The 23,127-nt window shown below is 34.4% G+C and overlaps 1 protein-coding gene across 1 annotated transcript; it reads right to left on the bottom strand.

The window, feature by feature from the left end:
- Window positions 1-779: 779 nt before the first annotated feature.
- On the bottom strand, window positions 780-22,334 carry LOC107460414 (cytochrome P450 82A4). Its single transcript, XM_016078781.3, has 2 exons — window positions 21,246-22,334; window positions 780-1,611 (listed from the first exon to the last, which is right to left on the bottom strand). The coding sequence occupies exons 1-2, from the start codon at window positions 22,197-22,199 to the stop codon at window positions 976-978; spliced, it is 1,590 nt and encodes a 529-aa protein (XP_015934267.1). The 5' UTR covers window positions 22,200-22,334; the 3' UTR covers window positions 780-975.
- Between the last annotated feature and the right edge of the window lie 793 nt (window positions 22,335-23,127).

The raw sequence follows: 23,127 nt of genomic DNA on the forward strand, positions 1-23,127 counted from the left end.
AAGGTTCAAACACTCCAAAGTTGAATGAGGGAGATTTCAAATCTTACAATACAAACTTGAATCAATGCTTCACATGGAATGCAAAAGAAGAAATAGAGAGAGGTTTGGCACATGTAATAAGGTGATAAGAGAGTTTCGATTAAAAAGAAGAAAAAGAAGAGTAAGAAGAAGAGGAACGTAATCTAAAACATTGGAGATGAATTAGAAATTTTAATGGGAGATGGACTAAATTGGATCCAACTGCAATCTTGTTACGTCATATAGTTGTTGGAAACTTCTAGTGTAGCAAAGGATAGTCATGTCAACACTCTGTCACTTGATGAGTCAGTACTAGAAATGACTCCAGAGACCACTCTGGTATTCATAGGTAAATTTAGAAAACTATTACAGTGAAATTAGAACATCAATAATCAAATTAGATAATCTCATAAATCTTAGAGATTACTATGAGAATATTTTTGTTGTTGATTTCTTAACTCAAACGATTTTGTTTATACGGCTGGAATGGGTAAAATGGGGCAACAACCACGGCAGTTCTATTTAAACTCCTCTAAGAAATAACGGCTGGAAATAATTATAAATTGTTGTAGTGAGGTGTGTTTGGAAATTTTTCTTTTTATAAGTAACACCGGCACAAGAGGCAAACACTATACCTAACTTACATGAAGAATATGGTGAATAAACTGAAAACCAAGTTCAAAGCTTTCACAATTCACATGGGACTTTGATATATCATGCATTAACGTTCATTTAGAACAGTTTGTACAGTTCCTAGCTTGCTAAATGCTAATATATAATCATTAATCTTTCATGCATGCATGGAGTCCATTCCTTCAAGTATTATTATACCAAAAATACATATAATCCCCATAGGTGATAGGTCTACATATACATATAGATATCCAATCGCATGACCCGGCCAACATATAGTCATAAATTATTTGGACAAGATACTTAACAATATATAAAATTAAATCAGTGTAAGTCTTCGTAAAGCTTTGAAAAAAGACGTGGTTTGATGAGTACATCAAGAGGAGTAGCCTTGGTGCTTGTTAGGCCAAAGATTTCAGTCATATCAATGGGTTCATGAGATGGCTTTGAAATTTCAAAGGATTGCAAGAAAGTAGCCAAAGTTAGATGAATCATGGGCATGGCAAAAGATATCCCGGGGCACATTCTTCTCCCACTTCCAAATGGGATCAGCTCAAAGTGATTACCTCTCACATCAACATTTTTGTGGTTACCGGAAAGGAACCTCTCCGGCTTAAAGTCAAATGGGTGCAACCAAACGCTAGGATCTCTGTGAATCTTCCACAAATTTGTCATTAGTGGTGTTCCTTTTGGAATGTAGTAGCCGCCAATAGTGCAATCCTCTGTAAACACACGGAGTCCAGAAAGAGTTGATGGAGGGTGTAATCTTAATGTCTCTTTAACTATAGCTTGAATGTAAACTAAGTTACTCATGTCTGATTCGTTTACGAATCTTTCTTTCCCAACTTGGATATCCAACTCCTTTTGTGCTTCTTCCAAACTAACAATGTTATTTAGCAAACAAGTTATTATCCATGTAAGGCTTACTGTGCTTGTGTCAACAGCTCCTGCAGTTAAGATCTACAATAATGCACAATTTTACATTTTAGGAACAACATAAATGGGGTGGTTTACTGATGTAAAATGACAAATACATCTAAGAAGATTTTCAATACTAATTTCAATTTTAATTTTATTTTAGATATAAATATTTGTAGGACCATTTGTTATAAATAATAATTCGAAATTAGTCTTAATTTAATTAAAATTTTATATTTTTTAATTACTTCATCAACGTAATTTTATATAATCAAAAGTGATATTATATCTTTAATGTGATATCGGTTTTATTTTATCAATCAACTCTAATATAGATTTTAATTTTAAATCAATTCACTTCTTAAAGATATTAAAAATAATACTCTAAAAACACTCCATTAGAGATGCTCAAAAATCAAGTTTATCGACAATTTAGAAACAATTTTGGATACATGAAAATAAATCGGTTGACTCAATAATTTGGTTTAAATTTAGTTAAATACTAAATTTAATTTTAATATATTATATCTATCCTATAATAGTTATTACCTAATGAGATATGTTTAAATATCATTAAAATTTATTATTTTTGGTCATTATTTTTAGTTATTAATTTAATATTTTAGTCTAATAATTTAATAACATATTCTTAACCTATATTTTTAAATATTCATGGCAAACTAATGGATAAAACAATAATCTTGGTAACCTTCTAGTATTTCTTTTACCTAAATTAAATTAACAGTGATATTACATGACCAAATTATTTTAATAATCAAATTCAATTAAATTAATTCAATAGTTTGTTGTCACAATAAAAATTAGATTAAAAAGAAAGAAGAGACACATAAAAAACTTAGTTGTAACGTGATTGCAAAAATAATTTATTCACCTAATATTTTTTTTACCGAATATATTTATATCTATCTTACCTAATTTGGTATAATAGTTATTACCTAATTAATTTAAGAGTATATACCTAAATTGGTCCTCAACGAATTTTATTAGATTAGACAGTTTAGTCTCTCAATAAATTTTTATAACTATAGAAGTCTCAATGTAATAAAATTTATTTGCGTATTTAATAATTTTTAGAGTAATTATCTAGATCAGTGCTTTAATTTTCAAAATCATACATTTTAGTCCTTCAAATTTCAAAATACACAAAACAGCCTCCAATATTTATTTCTGCTAGACAATACAATCTCCAATCCTTCAGTTAGTCACTAATGATGACTGCCAACATGGAATATTAATTCACACATGTGACCATTAAATGTTCATGTGTGCTATATAGATAAATCAATCCGTAGAATGAAGTACAAAATTGCTCCCGAAAAATTTTAAATATCTCAAAGCAGTCATTGAAAAATTTTAAAAAACTCAAATTTGATTATTTATATACAAAATTATTTTACAAACTTTAAAAATAAATTATATATTAATTTTGAAAAGACGTTATTTTTCAAAATAAAAATTTAATAAATGAACTCATTTATTTTTTATCATACAAGATATTAAGTTAATTTTTTAAGTATCATATTCTATACTCATTCTTTAATGATAAAGAAGAAAATATATTAGTGTTATTAGAAGAGGAGTACTCTCATTTAACATAAATTTTTTTATATGACTAATTAAAAATATTTGTACAAATGCTTATAAAGAAAATACTTTAAAAATTGCATGCAATATAAATCATGTCACCTATAAAGTCAAATTTATAAATTTTGGTCAATCATAAGGTTAATGTAGATTATTTACAAAATCACAACCTAAAACTCTTAATACTTTATAACACCTAAAAGCTATTTTTGCTACGACAATTAGCTATTATACCAAAAAAATAATTTATTTTTACTAAGGAATATTGTCTAAGTTTGTTTAATGTTAATATGTTTAGGTATATAAATGATAATAATTTTTATAATTCAATAACCTCTTAAATTTAATTATCGTTATTATGATTTTTACATAATCTCCATATAGATATCATAGATTAATAATTAAATAATATTATTCTTTATAATATTTTAGTGTTAATAAATAAAATTATTTTTAGTATATATTTTATTACTTTTTGTATTCTTAATTTATTGTATATTTTTAATAATATTTTATAGGTACTGTTCCGAGGGTTACTTGAAATTGGGTTGTTTTTGGGTCTGAACGTGAGATCCAGACTACTTTTGAGGCAGCGTCCGACTTCTGCTGGTACCGAGGTGCCGCCCTTTGAGTTTCTCGTGAGGAGGTGAGAGGTGATACCTATAAGGGACTCCGATGCTTAAGTTAGCAAGGGATTAAAGCAGATTTTTTGCAAATTGGGTTCTAAATATACCTGAGAGTGTCAGTGTATTTGTAGTAGAGTAGATAACCACCATTTTAGAGTAGTTCCACCTTTAGTGATGAATAACTATTCCCTTTTTCTAGAAAAGTTAAGATTTCCCTTCAAAATAAGTGGAAGATATCTTAAGAGTTAGTTACTTATTCACATAAGTAGAGCTGAACTGCCGTCGTTGCGCCCGACCTCTATGAGGTCGGATAGGTGTAGCAGTTAGATCTCTTGAGTGAGCTTCTATTCATTTTAGGCCTGGCTATATTTTTTGGGCCAGGATATGAACAGTGTCGCTGGTTGAGTCTGAGCTTTTCGAGGTTGGACTCGAGCATTTGTAGATTAGACTAGTCTCTTTGTGGATGTAAACATCAGATCCGGTAAACCGCCTTCCCTGGGACTAGGTCAGGTACTCGACGTGTTTTAAAATTTGTGGCGCTATGTGTTTTTGTAGTTTTGAGTATATTACTCTACGGTTACCTTGGTAATCATGCGCCATAAATGAGGGGGAGTGGAATTACTCCATTGCCCTTAGTGTGTTATAAATACCCAAAATCTTTCTCTTTTTTTCTTTTTTTTTTTTTGCTTCTTCTGAAATGTTCTTCTTCATCCCTCTCCTTTCTTTAGATTCTTCATTTTCTTCGTCTCAAAATTTTAAGATTTCTTTGCTCTGAATTTTTGCTTCGTGTGGAACATTCGTGTTTTTCCTGCTTTTGCGTACTCTTTCCACCACGCATTTCTTCAAGGTTGGTCCCTTTAACCTTTGAACTTTCTTTACTGTGATTTTTGTATTCTGAGCATATTTCTTTCGTTTGAAATATTTTTTTACCGTTATCACTAGAGGGTTCGCAATATGTTTGGAGGTTCCTCTTTGTATCTTGAAAATCATTCTCAAGGATTCGCTTTCTTTACTTGAATCTTTTCTTGTTATTGTTGTTGTGAATCTGAGTGTGGGGTTTTCCCTGTGTTGCCCCCAAATGGTGAAGTCTGTATGAGTACAGCGCCATTTTTATCTTTACAACGTAGTTTATCTATTTGATTCAGAAAAGAGGTTAAAAACCATGGCCATATTCTTTCTTGTTGAGGATAGTTCGACCTTTTATGTAATCATCTAAATGCTTTAGATATTGTACCCGACTTTTTGACTTTGTTGTGATGATCTTCTTTTGTTGTATTATAGGTGTAGCTTTTATATCTCGTTCAGTAATTCTCAGCATGTCGTCTAAAGTTCCGTCTAATCTAACTTAGGTAGATGTATCTGTTCTTTCTTCCGTTTTCATTATTTATAATGAGTATGTTGAGACCCTTCATAGGAATCATAAGTTGTGTGAAAACTGAGAGAATGAGCATAGATATGAGGTCGTAGTTGTTGATCCTGAAGAGAGGATTTGTTTTTCTCGACTTGACAAGTCGGAGTGTCATTTTCAAATATGTGTATAAATGCTTTTTTACAAGGTTGGGGGTTAGCCTTCTTTTTATCGACTTTGAGTCCGAGGTCCTTAGGCTTTGGAAAGTCGCTCCTTCCCAACTCCGTCCCAACTCTTGAGATTTTCTGAATATTTATCAACTTCTCTACCGTGAACTCGATGTTTTTCCTTCTCTTAAAGTTACCTTTTTGTTCTGACGAAGTCTTTTAGTTCTAAGAAGTAGGGCTGGATCTCCTTTCGAGCTGTTCAGAAGAGGAAGGTCTTTGTCATTTTTTACGATTCTTTCTATGACTTTAAAATTTACTTTTTTAAGATCCGATTTGTTGTGGGTTTCCGACCTTTCTTTCTGGATGAGAAGGATGAACCCATTTTTAGCTTGTATTAGGAGAAAAATTCTGTAATTCTTAAGTACAACTTGGATGACTTGGATAAGGTCCAGGAGAGTGTAGTCGCCTTATTTCAAGAGTGTTAGGGCTGAGCTCCTTATCTGGATACCAAAATTTTTTTAGGAAATCCAAGCCAAATATTGCCCAAGCTAGGTAGCATTTTCTTTTACCTTTGTAGATAAATTTTGTTGATTATTTTGTTGGCTTGACGTAACCCAACTTTGATATCATGCAGAAAAGATGGATCTTAAGTCGGCTGCTATGAAAACTCTTTGGACTGCCAAGAAGATTTTTGTTGCTCGTACTATCCAATTACAAGAAGTTGAGAGTCAGACAACCTTCTTTCTCCTTCCAAGTCGAACTCGGGTGCCTCTGTCTCCCTCAAAGTTACTCCTATCCAACTCTTCCTCCTCTCACTCCTCATTCTAACTCTGGTAATCCAGAAATTTCCCTTGCGCTTCCTCTTCCCGAGCCTAATCCTAAAAAACGTAAGACTTCTAAGTCAGGAAGCGTTTATGAACTGGACATTGATGGTATTGAATTTTGTAAAAAACACATCCTTCCACACAGCTTTATTAGCATGGATGATGTTTCCGTGAAGAACCTTCTTCAAGTACTTGCCTGAGGTGAAATTTGTACAGTCGGGGTATGCTCTACTTTGATGAGGAAATTGGAGAAGACTCCTCTAGGTGCTACTTGACGCTCTTTGGCTGACTTGCAAGATAAAGTGGCATCTTTGAGGGAGTTCAAAAGGAGCTGGAGGATGAAAGGAGGCCCTTATTTTTAACCTTGCCAAGGCTTGGGAGAGGGTGAAGCAGTCTGAAGCCGCTTGTGCCATGGCAAAGGGCCTAAAGAAGAAGGTTAAAAAGAGCTATACCAGGGTCTTAGGGGAGAAGCTACATTTTGTGGATGAGATTACCAAGTCAAAAGAGAGGTATGCATATTTAGAGGAGTCTATAGCTCAGGAAATGGATGAGCTAGTTGAAAATTTGAAGGCCCAGTTCTGAGTTATAGCTCCCGAGGTGAACTTCTGCCTCATTAGTCCTGACAACATCGTGGTGGATGAGAAAATTGTCCCTACACCAGAAGATGAGGAGGACACTCTTATGCTCGACCCGAAGACTTCGGAAGTCCGAGCCAAGGGAGCTTCTCAGGTGGACGATAAGAGTATTGCTTCTCAGCCAGAAATGCTCCTGACCTCCTCTGCGTAACCCAAAGACACTTTTAACATGACTCCTAGCGAACAAATCCTTGCTCCTTAATTTTAGTTTCAAAGTATTGGAAGGCCCGACATGTGTGTCTTTATGAATAACTTAATTTTTTAATAGCTATAGTTTGAACAATTTCTCTTTTATTTTACTGCCAAGAAAAAACCTTTCTCCATTACTTGAATATGTGGTGGCTTCTGTATAAATGAGTGTTTCTTCAATCATCTTTTATTAGTTAGCGCAACTGTTTCTTTAGCCTTTCGCGACTTAGTAAAAATTTTCATTAAGTCACTTTTGATGCTGTTTTTGCTAAGTTGTGAAAGATGTCATTTAAAAATAGGTCAGGCATTATTATGAACCTTTCATTTGTAAGGTGTATACCGTTTCCTTAATTAGTTGTGCTCCGACCTTTAGTAGTCGGTTTTAACAAGTTACTTTTGCATTTTGTTTTAAGCCTAACTATTTTAGGTTGTAACGAGGTCGGACCATAATCTACTTACATAACTTCTTACACTAATTTGTACATCGTCACTTCATCTTGTCAACTATCTAGGTTGGGCAATGATTTTCATGTTTTTTTTAGCTTAAATTAGTGCGTTTAAATGGAAAACTTCATAAAAAAAATGAACTATCATTAATAAGTTTTGTTGCTACCAAGAGTTTTCTATTAACCTTTAACCCTCACTATGGTGCCTTGTTAACACCCCCTCTAGGAAAACCCTTCTTGGAAAAAACTATGAAGTCGGGAAAAAAAGTACACTAGGGAGCAAGGTGCGCTTTCTAACTGTAGTCTCTTTTTAGGTTACATACGTGCCATGACCTTGGGAGCTCATTTTCCCTTAAGTCGGACACTTTGTAGTAATCTTTTCCTAAGGCTTCAATGATCTTGTAAGGTCCATTCCAGTTTGCAGCCAACAGTTCTTCGCCCGACTTCTATGTTCTGAAGTCATTTCGGATTAATGTGAGGTCGTTTGTGGCAAAGCTTCTTTTGATGACTTTCTTATTGTACCTTAAGACCATTCTTTGTTTCAATGCTTCTGTTTTTATTCGAGCTTATTCTCGGACTTCTGGGAGAAGATGAAGTTCTTCCTTTTGAACTCGGATGTTTCCTACTTCATCGTAGAATCTAACCCTTGGAGATTCTTCATTGACTTCTATAGGTATCATGGCTTCTATGCCGTAAGCAAGTTAGAAAAGAGATTCCCCTTTTATTGAATGGGGAGTTGTTTAATATGCCCACAAGACTTGAGGGAGCTCATCTGCCCATGTTCCCTTTGCGTCTTGTAGTCGGCATTTTAACCCGAGTAACATGACTTTATTCGCAGCTTTTGGTTGTTGATAAACCACTATTTTATGGTTTATTTTGTGTTTAATTGAGTGGATTTTATCAACTCTTTACCCACTTATTCATACTATTCGCATGTTTTACATTTGCCTTCCTAATTATGTGCTTTGATTGAAAACATGCTTTTTTGATCTTATATTTGCTTATTATTAATCCTCTCTTATTACCATTAGATGCCTTGATATGTGTGTTAAGTGTTTTTAGAGATTATAAGGCAGGAATGACTCAGAGGATGGAAAGGAAGCATGCAAAAATGGAAGGAATACAATAAGTTGGAGAAATTGCTAAGCTGTCCAGCCTGACCTCTTCGCACTCAAACGGCTATAACTTTAGCTACAGAGGTCCAAACAACGCGGTTCCAGTTGCGTTGGAAAGCTAACGTCCAGGGCTTAGATTTGATATATAATTTGCCATAGCTGCCCCGATGCCAGGTTACGCGAACGCGTGGATCACGTGGCCGCGTGACCTGGCAGGAACACAACCCACGCTAACGCGTAGACGACACCTCCGCGCCACTCTTCCGCGACCTGTACGGACCAGAAAGCGCTGGAAGTGATTTCTGGACTGTTTCTGACCCAGTTTTCGGCTTAGAGGACACAGATTAGAGGCTATAAAATGGGGGAATGCATCCATTCATAATTATGCTTTCATAATTCACTTCTCATGATTTAGATTAGTTTTGAGAGGGGTTCTCTCCTCTCTCTCTCTCTCTCTCTTAGGATTTAGGACTTCTCTTTCTAGAGTGACTCTCGATCCAGGTTCAATGTTCCTATTTATGTTTCTCTTTTATTTTTATTTACTCTAATACTTTTATTTATATTTGATTTATATTGTCCAATTGGCTTATGAACTTTTCATGTTAAGATTTGAATGATCTATTTATTATAATTTGAGGTATTTCAGTTTAATATTACTTTCTTTTATTTACATGATTATTGCCTCCCATTTGAAGGCATTTTTATTCCAGCAGTTTCAATTTTCCTTCCTTTTGGCTTTGGTTAAATAATTGGTGACTCTAGAGTTATTAAACTCATTGTTGATTGAAAATTGGAATTCATCCACTTAACTTACCTTCATAATTAGAGGTTAACAAAGTGGGAGAAGAATCTAATTCTCATCACAATTGATAAGGATAACTGGGATAGGACCTCCAGTTCCCATACCTTGCCAAGAGTTTATTTTATAGTTATTTATTTATTTTTCTTATTATTTTTTTGTGCAACATACTGCCCCCTTACTTCCAAAACCCCAATTTTACCTTTTTCATAACCAATAATAAGAACATACCTCCCTGCAATTCCTTGAGAAGACGACCCGAGGTTTAATACTCGGTTATCAATTTTAAAAGGGGTTTGTTACTTGTGACAACCAAAACGTTTGTACGAAGGGATTTTTGTCGGTTTAGAGACTATATCTACAACACGACTGTTTTTATGAAATTCTTTACTGGCAAAAATCCTAACGTCAGTTGTCTATTGGCTTGGGAATGTTCTACCAATGTGAATTGGTGCTTAATCTTAAGGCTTGCCACCAAGCTTCTGTAGGCTGAGTCGGTGAACTGAGTTTCATTGTCCATGGTAATGGAGTGTGGAACTCCAAACTGGGTGACAATATTCTTGTAAAAGAACTTTTGAATTCATTGAGCTATGATGGTTGCTAAAGGTTCTGCCTCGATCCACTTAGTGAAATAATTAATACTTGCTATAAGGTACTTTACTTGTCAGGTGCCGCGAGAATGGCTCGAGGAGGTCTAATCCCCATTTTGCAAATGACCAATGCGAGGTTATGCTGATGAGCTCTTATGGCGGTGCCACATGGAAGTTAGTATGCTTTTGGCAATGCGAGCATCTTTTAACGAAGTAGGCTACCTCCCGTTGTAAGGTCAGCCAAAAGAAGCCGGCTCGGATTACCTTTTTTGCTAGTGATCGTGCTCCTAAGTGATTTTCGCATATGCTGCTGTGGACATTTTTCTAAGACTTTATTAGTCCTGGAGGTCGGGATACACTTTAATAGAGGTGTAGATACCTCTCTTCTATAGCGGATATTTTGAACCAAAGTGTAGTTTTGTGCTTCCATTATGAGCCTCCTTGCTTCCCTTTCTTCTTTAGGGGTGATATTGAATTTAAGGTATTCGACAATGGGGGTCATCCAACCTAGGCTTACACTGGAGATAGCCATTGTACCCGACATGTCGATTTCCTTGGCCACTGATGGTGTGTGGAGAGTTTTCTGGATCCAACTTCTATTGTTTCCCCTAGCTTGGTGCTAGCCAATTTGGAAAGGCCATCAACTTGAATGTTGAATTCCCGAGCTATATGTCGGATTTCCATTTTCAAAAATAGCTAATTGTTCCCGTATTTCTTGTAAGTACTTCTTTATGTTGGGATCTTTAGCCTTATAAGTCCCATTAACTTGAGAGGTTATTACTTGAGAATCACTAACTACAATCAACTTTACTCCCCCGACTTCTTTGGTTAGCCTCAAGCCAGCGAGTAAGGCTTCGTACTCGGCTTGATTGTTGGAAGCTAGAAACTCGAATTTTAATGAAAGTTCTATCACAGTTCCATTTTAGTTCTCCAGGATGACTCCTGCTCCACTTCCAGCTTTATTGAATGATCCATCCACATATAAATTCCAGGTTGTAGGACTTCCTTGAGTTTTTGTGTACTCCACTATGAAGTCAGCAAGGTATTGGGATTTTATTGTTGTCTGAGTTTCATACTTTAAGTCGAGTTCAGACAGTTGGCCCATTGTAGCATCCGACCTACAGTGTCTGTCTTTTAGAGGATATGCTTCATAGGTTGATTAGTTCAAAGTTTTATGATATAAGCTTGAAAGTAAGGTTAGAGCCTTCTAGAAGTGAGCACAAAGGCATATGCAAACTTTTCTATTTTTGATAGTTTAGTTCTATCCCCTATAGAACCTTGCTAACAAAATAAATTGGTTGCTATCCGTTCTCATCTTCTCGGACTAAGACTGAGGCTATGGTCCTATTTGCAACTGCTGAGTATAACACAAGCTAAGCCCTTAGAGCAGGTCGGGTCAGTATTGATGGCTGACTCTGAAAGTTTTTGAAGCCTTGAAAAGCTTGTTCATATTCTCGAGTCCACTCAAATTGGCATCTTTTCTTGAGTATTGAGAACAGCAGTAGAGATTTCAGGGCCGATCCTGCCAAGAATCTAGATAAGGCCGCCAACCTTCCATTTAATTGTTGGAGTACCTTGAGACAAGTCGGGCTTTTCATCTCAGGTATTGCTTTACACTTGTTTGGATTGGCTTCAATACCCCTTTGGGTAAGCATAAAGCCTAAGAATTTCTCAGCTTTCATTGCTAAGGTACACATCAAGGGTTTTCGTCTCATCCCGTACTTCTTTATCGTGTTGAATATTTCGGCTAAGTCAGACAAGAGGTTGACATCTTCCTTAGTCTTGACAAGCATGTCGTCCACATATACTTCCATCAATTGTCCAAGGTCAGATGAAAACACCTTGTTCGTTAGTCACTAATACGTGACTCCAGCATTTTTTAATTCAAAAGGCATTATTACGTAACAATAGTTAGCTTTTAGAGTGATGAAAGATGTCTTCTCTTAGTCCAATTTATACATCAGGATTTGATTTTATTTTAAGTATGCATTCATAAATGACAGGTATTTATATCCTAAGGCTGAGGCTACTAAGGCATCAATGTTGGGAAGAGGATATGGATTTTTGGGACAAGCTATATTGAGGACGGTATAATCGATACACATTCACTATTTTCCCTTCTATTTCTTCACCAGGACTATATTAGCTAACCACAAAGGATATTATACCTCTTTTATGAGGCCAACTTCTTTTAGGGTTGAGTTTTCGTCGCTTTTGTTGAATACGTCGTGAGACCGGGTAAACAGGGAGCTTGTGACACATAAGGTTGGGGTGTATCTAGGGCATATCAGAGGCTTTCCAGGAGAAGAGGTCGGAGTTTTATTGTAAGAGCTTAACAAGGTTTTCTTTTAATTCTTCACCAAGGTTGGCTCTTGTTGTTTTCTCAGCCTGGTCTTTGATTTGAACCTCTTCAATTTTCCCACCAAGTTGTGGTCGTAGTTCTTCTAGTGCTTGAATACCGCCGAGTTTAATAGTGTTAACTTCTTTACCTTTTATGTTTTTCTGTATATTCAAGCTCTCATTATAGCATTTTCATGCCAATCTCTAATCTCCTCTTATGGTAGAAATTCTCTCTGAAGTTGGGTATTTCATGCAAAAACGAGGAGTGAAAACGACCACACACAGCTAGTCGGTTTAATGTTGTCCGACCTATCAATGCATTGTAGGCTGATGAAAGTTCTGGACTTCAACCCCTTACCAAAAGTAGTATACAAGGAGATGAAGTTGAGAGGTTAGATTGGTGTGTCTTCTAACCCAAAAGATTATCGGGATAGGCTCTTAGTTCTTTTTTTTTTCTAATCCGAGCTTGTCAAAAGCGGATTTGAATAATATATTGACCGAGTTTTCCTAATCTACCAGAGTACTGTGGAAGTTTGTTGTAACAACCCAAGTTTTTGAAAAATTAAATAATGAGTTATTTACAATTTATTAAATTTGTTGAGAATTTTATTCTAAGAAAATTATTTTACTAAAAGTAATTAAATTGATTAAGAGATAAGTTGATTTTAAATCAATAAAATTTTTTATATAATCCTATTATAAATGTATATTTTGCGTAGTTAAAATTGAAATTTGCAGTGATTGAAATTTATGAAGAATTATGCAATTTAATTTAAGTAACTGATATTATAAGTTATAATTTATTTATTTGAAGTCTTTATTCTTGAAAACTGATTTAAGATAATTAAATTAATTTTATAATTAATTGAGTTTGAATTAATTAGGGCTTATATGTAGTTTTTATTAAAATGAGATATTAAGTATAATTGAAATTAAAACTTGAAGTAATTGTTATTTTGAACTTGAAATTGTGTTTTATAAAAGATAATTCGTTTGATTTTTTTAGATCTTAAGTTACAAATAATTATCCGGACTTATTGATATATTAAAAAATAAAATTATATGCATTTTAAAAGTAATTTTGTATTATTATATTTCAATATCAAATAATTATCTTGCCTCAAATATTTTTTAAAATTTCTATATTATTAGCACATATTTTATTCTAACTCTATCCCTAAGTTCCTAATTTTTACACACATCGTAATTATCCAACATGTATATCTGCTCACTAATCACTTACACACACGCACGCGACACTAATCCCTCCCATATTCACACACGGGTTTCACTCTGAGCCACTCCCTCATACACAAAAATATGTGACAAACACGCATAAAGAAATCAGAGAAGAGAGGAACCAAGGTGGGAGAACAAAATGGAGAGGAGATGGGAAGAGAAGGAGGCAACGACGATGGATCTCACTACCACCATCGCCGCCTTCACTGTCATGGAGAGGAGAAAAGGAGAAAGAAGGACGTCGCAAGAACCAGAGGTGCACGAGAGAGAGCAGATGCGATCGACGAGGGGAAGAAAGAAGGTTCCACCGTTGCCGTGTCCTACCACCAATGTTGTCGTCAATCAGAGCCCTAGTCGTTGCTGCTGCCACTCCACGCGAGGGGGAAGGAAGATGCACCAGTGGAGCCACGATCGCCGCGTACTGCCCCACTTTTCCTCACCACTATTGACACCAATTAGGGCAAAAGAGAGTAGGATGCAAGAGAGAGGCTGCCGGAGAGAAAGAGAAGCAAAAACACGATAAAGAAAGGAAGGATGAGGTCCGTTCTCATGCCATTCTGATCTGTCACCACCACCGCTATCGTCAATTAGGGTCGAAATTATCGTCGTCATGCCCTGTTTCCATTGATAGAGCTGTCGTTGGAGTCGTTGTTTCGGTTTCAATTCCTCCATTCTTGAAACTATAAGCTTTAATCCTTGCTCTGCTCTTTCTATTTGCTACTGGAATTATCATACATGATAGTGTTGATGTTATTAAGGAACTGTTAGAGCTGCTGTTGATGAGTCTGTTACTGCTACTTTAATTCTGGTTTGATATTTTCTTTGATTATGGTCCATTTACACTTTTTATTGTCACTACCACACTTGTTCTGATTTGATTTTAGTATATGCCTTGTTTTGAATTTTCCAGGGTTGTGTTTGTTTTTTAGTACTATTCAATTTGAATCCTCTGTTCTGCTATAACCATCATTACTGTCATGGAGTTGACACTACTGCTGTTTCGATTGTTGCCACTGTTGTTCCAGTTGTGTTGGAATTACCACTGCTGCCATGAATTAAAAGGAAAGGGAGTTGTCACGATAAGTCTATGCGAACTTGGTTAACCGAGGTAGAGGATTCGTTTTAAAATTAAAATTTTTTAATTTAAAAATATCCAAAAATTCTTATTGAGTAATTGTAAATAATTTATAAATATTATGTATGACTAATTGATGAGAATTAATTGAATTGTTGCTGTGAATCGTGATTAATTTGGTGTTATTTGTTAAATTGAAATATGATGAGTTAATTGTTGAAAAACTATCATTTTGATAATTGATGAATTGAGTTTGAATTATACCTATGATTGTGACTGTTTTCATTGTTGTGTGTGATTAACTAATGAGATTGATTTTGGTTTGAGGCTGTGGTTGTTATTGATTTTCTGATTGCTTTGAAATTGTTAAAAAATCTGATTAGTAATTGGTGACAGAGTATTAGTTGTTAAAATAAATTATGATAAATTGATTATTAGGAATATGTTATTATAATAACTGCTGATAAAAGACTGGTGAATTATGGAAAAAGAGAAAATCCGTAAGGATGGCTTAAGTCCATTTTAGGAAAAATTATGTCTGAATTTTTATAAAAATTATAAGAATTTAATAAAAATATACGGATTTAATTAAAATGAATTATGTAAATTGTGTCTTAGATGCTTAATTGGTAGGTTTGATATTCAATAACTGGAAATGAATATTAAGGTTTGTTTGATGATGGTTATTGATTGTTTATAAAATCGAAAAAAAATGGATATTCTTTTAAAGTGTTAAGATTAAAGTTAGAGTGTTTGAAAGTAGCTTGAAAGAATGCTTAAGAAGGATAAGAAATGATTTTAAATAATAAAATAGTAATTTTATCTTGATCAAATATTAAAGAAGTTTGAATACTTATAAATTAAACGTTTTGATGTTATGATTGATAAATGACAGAAAGTGTATCTTTCTGGTGATACAGAAAAATGTATAAAATTATATGGTGATGTAGAGGTGGGAATGATTATATAGTCATGCAGAGGTGTGAATGATTATATGGTGATACAGAGGTATGATTGATTATTTGGTGATGCGGTGGTATGACAAAAAGGAAAAAGAAGAGGAATGAGAAACAATGATTGAGAAAGATAATTGAAAAACCGTGAATGATAAACAAATTATTGAAAACGATAATTATATATGAGAATTGGTTGTTTGATTGGGCCTTTATACTAATTGATAATGTGGGGACACCTATCTAACTGATAGCCTGTATCTCACTGAATGCACATATGATATAGTGATTATATGATTATGATTTTAGCCTAATTGACATGGGTAAACCTGTGTGGCTTTGGTATCTGATTGACATGGGTCCACCCATGTGATACCGGTGCTGGCTAATTCAGTTGAAAACCATATTTGGAGTTTGCCTTGGATAACATCGGGTTGCTAGTAGACAACCGACGCATGAGCTCATAGTTTGCATAGAAAAGGCATTCATTATATTGTTTGCACATTTTCATTTGATTGTGTTTGTTTATTTTATTCTTGTGATTGTGTTGTTTGTCTCTGTTGCAATCAATTTGTGTATTGATTTGGGTTTCTTACTTGTGTCGTTGGTTTGTGAGGTTTGATTTATATGTTTGAGGAATAGTTAGAGTGGCTAAAAATTGTTTAGGAGCATAATTTAAAGGGTTTTAAAATTGTTCTAAGACTTAAGAAAATTTTAAAAGGTTTGATAAAGAAAAATATTTTTAGAATATGAGTTAACTATTTATATTTTATTCTGTATTTTTGCGAACATTCACATTCTCTACTGAGAACGTGTGGTTTGTTCTCACCCCAAAATTTTAAAAACCCGTTTGAGAGGTACAGACAGGACGACTGATTGAAAAACTACCGACAAATAGAAGACTTGTTTGGCTAGTTACTTCTGGGTTTATTTTCCTTCGCCCTTGATGTTTTAAGTGTTGTATTTTTTTTACAGAAGGATTGGTTTTATATTTGAATTCTATATGAATAACTTATGTATTATTAATTATGTGAATATGTGCCTATTAATATATATATTTGTACTTGATGGAAAAGTTTTAACTTTCTAGAAAAAATGTCTACAAGTTAAAGGAATTTGGTTAGTAACGCCTTTATTTTGGTACGATCATGACGTGCTAGAAGTTAAGCCGTTATATTTGCGTTGGAGAGTATCATAGTAATCACAACAGGATCGTCATAACTAGATGTCTCTCCTTGAGCGTCTTCTTTAGTGAATAAAATTGTGGACAAGTCTGGAATGTCGCAATCTCCACCGACTTGATATAATTCCTTGAGATGCCTTTTTCAAGAAGACTTAGTTATTCCCCCTCTTGCAAATCCTCCATTTATCATATGTACGTGCCTATCAGAGATTTGTGGTGGCCGATCTCATTGACCCTCATCTTCATCATCTCTCTTCCTTTTTCCTAGATCGTCTAATCTTTCGACGAGGTACCTCTTTAACTGACCTTCTCTGATCAATTTCTCTATCACATTTTTCAGATTATAGCAATCATTGATAGAATGTCCATATAGTTTGTGATACTTACAATATACCGTCCAACATCCAGCTTTCTTGTGCTTAATAAGACGAAGAGGTAGAAGTTTTTTAGTGTGGCAGATTTTCCTATAGATATCGACACAAGAAACTCAGAATGAAGTGTAGTTATAATATCATCGCAGCTTTTCTAAGCTATATTTCTCTTTTTTCTTTGCTTTCTTATCTTTATCCCGAGCTTGTTAGGAAGGGTTTTGCCTTGAAATTGGCTCTCTAAGTCAAAAATTTTTCTCCATGTTGATGTATGTTTTCGCCCATCCTTGTACTTCATATAGAACGGTCGGATGCCACTTGATTGTAGATTAAGAAAACGGCCCTTCTATGAGGTCATTAACCAAATCCACTATTACTGCTTCTTTGGGTAAATTTTGAATCTAGAAACAAGCTTTGTTGAATCTTTCTATATAAACTCAAAGAGTTTTTCCGACTTCTTGTTTGACTCCCTAGAAGGCTAGGAGCATGTTTGACTTTATCTTTTTGAATTAAAAAGCGGGTGAGAAATTTTCTTGCAAGGTTGTCGAAACAAGTTACTGACCTAGATGGTAAACTATGAAACCACTTCATCACCGCTTTGGTTAATGTCGTCGAAGAAGCTTTGCAGTGAGTTGCATTGGACGCGTTAGCCAAATATATTCGACTTTTAAAATTACTGAGGTGTTGTCTCGGGTCGATCATTTTTCATAGAGGTCTATGACGGGGCTTTTGAAGTTCCTAGGAACCCTAGCCCGCATGATCTCTTCAATGAATGAATCTTCTCCTCCAAGAGAGCTTTCCTCCTGATCGGCACAATTGCTCCGATTTCAAAGGTCGGCCTCTAGTTTCCAAAGCTTTTCTTCTAGCTTTCTTTGTTGTCGTACCTCCTTTCGCAAATCTTTTTCCGCTTCTCTTTGTCAGTCGATCTCCTGTTCAAGTTACTCTAATTAGCCATGATGCCGGTGTACGAGTCTCATGATCTCGGTTATATGTGGGGGCTCTTCACTTTCTGGTGAATGTATATCTGAATGGATTCTCCTCGATGGAGGATTTCCTAATGTTCCCTCCCCGTTAGGACCACTCGTTCTATCATGATGTGGAGGTATCATGAGAGCTTCGTCGTCGTTATGAGGTTCTGGTTCTGACTCAGATGTCTTGTGACCATCTTCGAACTGATTGTCCGCCATGATTGGGTGTAAACTTCCAGGTCCCTAGCAACGGCACCAATGTTCCGATGGTTACCTGAAACTGGGTTACTTTTGAACCTGAATGTAAGATCCAGACTCATTTTGAGACAGCGTCTGACTTCTATTGGTGTTGAGGTGCCGCCATCTGAGTTTCTCGTGAGGAGGTAAGGGTGGTACCTGCAATAGATCTTGATGCTTAAGTTAGCAAAGATTTAAAGCAAGTTTTTAGCAAATTAGGTTCTGAATATACTTAAAAGTGTCAGTGTATTTCTAGTAGAGTAGATAACTACCTTTTTAAAGTAGTTCAACGTTTAGTGGTGGATAACTGTTCCCTTTTTTTAGGGAAGTTGTTGAGATCTCTCTTCTAGCTAGATAAGTGGAAGATATCTTAAGAGTTAGTTACTTATTCATATAAGTAGAACTGAACTACTATTATCACGCCCAACCTCTATGAGGTCGGGTAGATGTAGTAGTTGGATCTCTTGAGTGAGCTTCTATTCATTTTAAGTCTAGCTATATTTTTTGGCCCAGGTTATAAACAAGTACCATTTAATAAAACTATTACAAGATGGTTTTTGAAAAAGATTAAAAATATTCTAACGGATTATTTTGGATTTTTTAAAATTTTTCAAAAATTATTTTGAGATTTTTTTCAATTTTTCGAGGATTGTTTTATACTTTATTCTAATAATTAATATGTCCAGCTAGCATACACATGATCAATTACTACGTTAGTGACTACTGAAAGAAGACTGTATTATCTCTAGAATAATAAAAAAATTTGAGTACTAAAGTGTCAAATTTAAATTTTTTTAAATCTAATTTAAATATTTATTCTTAACTTAATATATTACCTAATTAAAATTTAATTATCGATACATTTAAGATAAAAACATTGCAAGTAATTCATATTGATTATTTTCATGAAAATATCTATAAAGATAATATATCAAATCTTTTAAACCACCCAACTATTCACCGTAATATCTTTAGACGAAGACATCGATATCGAATTATTAGCCACCCATTTTTTTTTTGTCTTATATTTAAACTAATGCTAATCAATTTTCTTGTGTTTTACGCTACAAATATTGCCCTCTTACATTTTCCTACACCTATTCATCCAACATTTTTTAAAGGGGGCCACTCCAATGAAGTCATCAAAAATGACTTCCGCTGAATCTCAAAGCTGCACCATTGGATATTATTTTGGGATTGAAAATTTTATTGACATGCGTCACTTATGATGGACAAGAAATTAAAGTTGGTGTAGTGTAATTTTTCTATTTTGGTTCAATGTGTTAAATGAATCTAGTTAAACCGATATAAAAATAAACCGGTTTATAACAATAATTAAAATTAATTTTAATTTTTTTATTAATAATAAACCAATTTATGACAACAATTAAATATTCTAAATGTCATCTCGAAAACGAATTTAACTTTTAGTTTTAGGTTTACAAATAATCATACATGAAGTGATATATTTCATATCAAAATTATTTTTTAAATTTTATCTTAATCATTAATTTATATAAAATGGTGCTCTAAATTTATTCTAGATAACTAATTTACACTTAATTAGAGATTTAACCGTGAACTTGACATTAAATTATATTCTATATTAAATCTCAACTTTTAATTAATATTAATTTTTAGTGTAAGAGTGAATTTCACATATAGTAATGCTTTAATTTTGATTGAAATCACTAATTCACATTTAATTAGAAGTGCAAAAGAGAACTTCATATGACTACATCAAATCATACTCTAAATTTGATATTAAAAACTAATTAACACTTTTTTTTGTTGTCATTATTATGAACTTCAAATTAAATTATGTTCAAATTTTTATATGACCATATCACTAATTATCATTTATTTATATGTATAAACAAAATTTTTAAATTAAATCATACTCTAAATTTAAGTGAATTTAATAAAAATTTAAATTTTTATTTTAATAAATACTCAACAAATCATTACAAATTTAATTTTATAATTTTACCAAAAAAAATTTAATTAAAAATTTTAACTTTACCAAATTTAGTATTTATTAATTGTAATAATAATTAATAAATATTAAATAAAATAAATTTCAGCTATTTTAACTAATTTTTTTTTGTTTTTTAAACATTATTATTATAAAATAAAAGGTACATTATACAAATAATTACATAATGTATACACAAAAGCTATGATTTATTTTATTATAATTTATTTATATTTAGATATACTTACTTTTTAGTTTTTTATTTTTATTATTGAAGGAGAAAAAAATTAAGTAAATTTATTAATAAAAATATTAACCAAAAGATATATTAGTATTTTTAAATTTGAATTATACAGTGGTTTGGTTCAATACAATTTAATAAAGAGAAAGTATAGGGAGTCAATGGCCTAAGTGTACAATGTGTACAATGGAGGTTTAAGAAGCATTAGAGATATGACTATTAGTGTTACATTGTCCTGTCAGGTTACGCTTTTGGGATGAGTGGTTTCAGATATGGTATTAGAATTCTAGATTTGAAAGGTCAAGAGTTCGATCATTGGTGAATCCCAAAATCAGTTTAATTTTTTATTGAGATGTTTATTATCTTTGGTATCCGGATGATTATCCTTGGTATTTATTCTAGATAGTATGATGATGTTCATTTTATTCATAGACCAAAGATTTAGCCCATTATACATATTGTATACTTAAGCCATTGGCTCCCTAGCACTACCCTACCCTTTAATAAAATCGGACCAAATTAAAAAGCAAATCAGGTAGGACACTTGTTTCAATCATAAGAAGGATTTCAGGTGAAGTCATTTTTAATGCCTTCATTTAAGTGGGCGCCTTTCTTTTAAATGTATTATAATGCACTAATGAAATGATTGATCATAATAATGTGTCCAAAGATTAAAGTGGATAAGTGGGATTTACTGTAAATAAAGATAAAGACGATGAGTTATTAGAATCAAAACTGCATAAATATCCATACCAGCACTGTAGCTTTGATGATGGTATCGACATCATATCCTGCAAGCTCATCAGTACCATCAAGAACAGAAAGCATCACGTCAATGAAATCTTGACTCCTCCCATCCTCTTCTAAAACCCTTTTCATTCGATGCTCTTCTAACCACTTCCCACATATGGCGTCCAATTCCTTAGCGGTTTCTTTCATGGCTTTCTCGTGCCCACCCAAGTCCACCCACCGAAGCCAAGGCACCGCATCACCCACTAATATCATCCCCAGTTGCTGCACAAATTCCCTCAACGCTTTTAAACACCGCCGTCCTTCCTCAGAACTGCCGCTGTCTCCGCCCAAGTATCGCTTCCCCGAAAAGACTCTGAGAATCGTATTGATGATCAACTCCCCAAACCACTTCTTCATCTCCACCGCCACATACCCCGACTCGTTCTTCTCATCCTCCCACTTTTTGAAAAGCGCTTTGATACTGCTTTCTACTTCCGAGACACGAACGGGGCCTAAGAGCTCCACTCGCTTGTTGGAGAGCAATTCTTGGTTCGCAATCCTTCGCATCTCGCGCCAGTATAGGTGATTAGGTGCGAAGGGAAACATGGCTCCTTTGTAAGCCAAGCGTTCGACAGCGATGAGGTTACTAGGTCGTGATGATAAGGTTACGTCGTTGGTGGTGAAACATTCTTTAGCGGTTTTCCAGTTGTTGATGACCACAGCACGTTGGGACCCGATCTTGATGGTGAAAAGGGTTCCGTATTTGTCTGCCATGGCGCCTAGAGTTTTGTGAGGTGGCCCTGAAGCTGCGAAGAGAGGGAGATGGCCTATTATGGGCCATGCACCCGCCGCTAAGGGTGGCTCTCTTCTACCTCCGCTAAGTTTTGACCTCCTAAAAAGAAAGAGGAAAGGAAGTAAGATTAGAGAAACGAGTCCAATTACTTGATAATAAGTAGCGCTCAAGCAAAAACTCATAATTATAACTTCTAATTATGATCGTTGGGTCGCTTCGCTCTTTCAGTTATGAAGTGGAAGAGACTAGCTAGAGAGTATGACACTATTATTGGTAGATTGTTCGAGAACCTGCACTCAGATATTTTTTAACGAGTGTACTCAAATAAAAGAATTTATTTTCTTTAACCAATTTATGTCATACACACTAAAATGGGATTTTTTATTTAAATAAATTAAATAAATGTTATTTATTGAAATAAATAATTTTAAAAATTATTATGAAACTGCGTAAGATTACTTATCTCGTTTAATTTACATTGTAAACGAGATAAAATAGTGTGTGACATGTGTATATTTTGTTTACAGTATAAACGAGATACATTAGGACAAATTTTCAACAACTATAAAAGGATGTGCAACCCTTGGCATTCTCCACATATATTTCAAATCTTCTTTTCCGTTTTTCTTTCAAAAAATAGGCAAAAATGTCCAGTAGTAGTGGATATATGGTTGTCTGTGTGTATCCAAATTGTCGTATGAAAAGCAGTAACAATGGGGTGATATTTGAGTGTGAGAATCTGTTACTGTTGCGCACACGACTCGTAAGTTCATTGTCCGAGTTGAAGAATCTGATATTGAGCAACCTTGGTGGTTTAGGGAGAAAAGATCTCGGAAGGGTGCGGTATAGGTTGCTAGCACCGTTGGGTAATAGAATTTTTCGGTTTCGTCTGTTTCAGCTCTAGGGTAATGAGCATGTGCGACTCATGTTTGAGATCCATGGGAGAATCATGGCGGAACAAGTAATGGAGCTTTCCGCCGAGGTTGGTGATGTTAGTGGCGGTGGTTCTGTCCACTCGACCTTTATGCAGGATGACCCACCTCTCGCACCACTACCGATTCATGTTGACAGTCCAGTGGAAGACATGGACGTGGGTGATGAAGACTCCGA

Source organism: Arachis duranensis, chromosome 8 (assembly GCF_000817695.3).
Source record: "Arachis duranensis cultivar V14167 chromosome 8, aradu.V14167.gnm2.J7QH, whole genome shotgun sequence".
Lineage (NCBI taxonomy): Eukaryota > Viridiplantae > Streptophyta > Magnoliopsida > Fabales > Fabaceae > Arachis > Arachis duranensis.

What these genes read in the sequence shown, in the direction of transcription:
- LOC107460414 (XM_016078781.3), bottom strand. Translation starts at nt 22,199, where the DNA reads ATGAGTTTTTGCTTGAGCGCTACTTATTATCAAGTAATTGGACTCGTT. An exon ending in TCATCAAAGCTACAGTGCTG is followed by an intron (nt 1,612 to 21,245) that starts GTATGGATATTT and finishes GCATTATTGTAG; the next exon opens with ATCTTAACTGCAGGAGCTGT.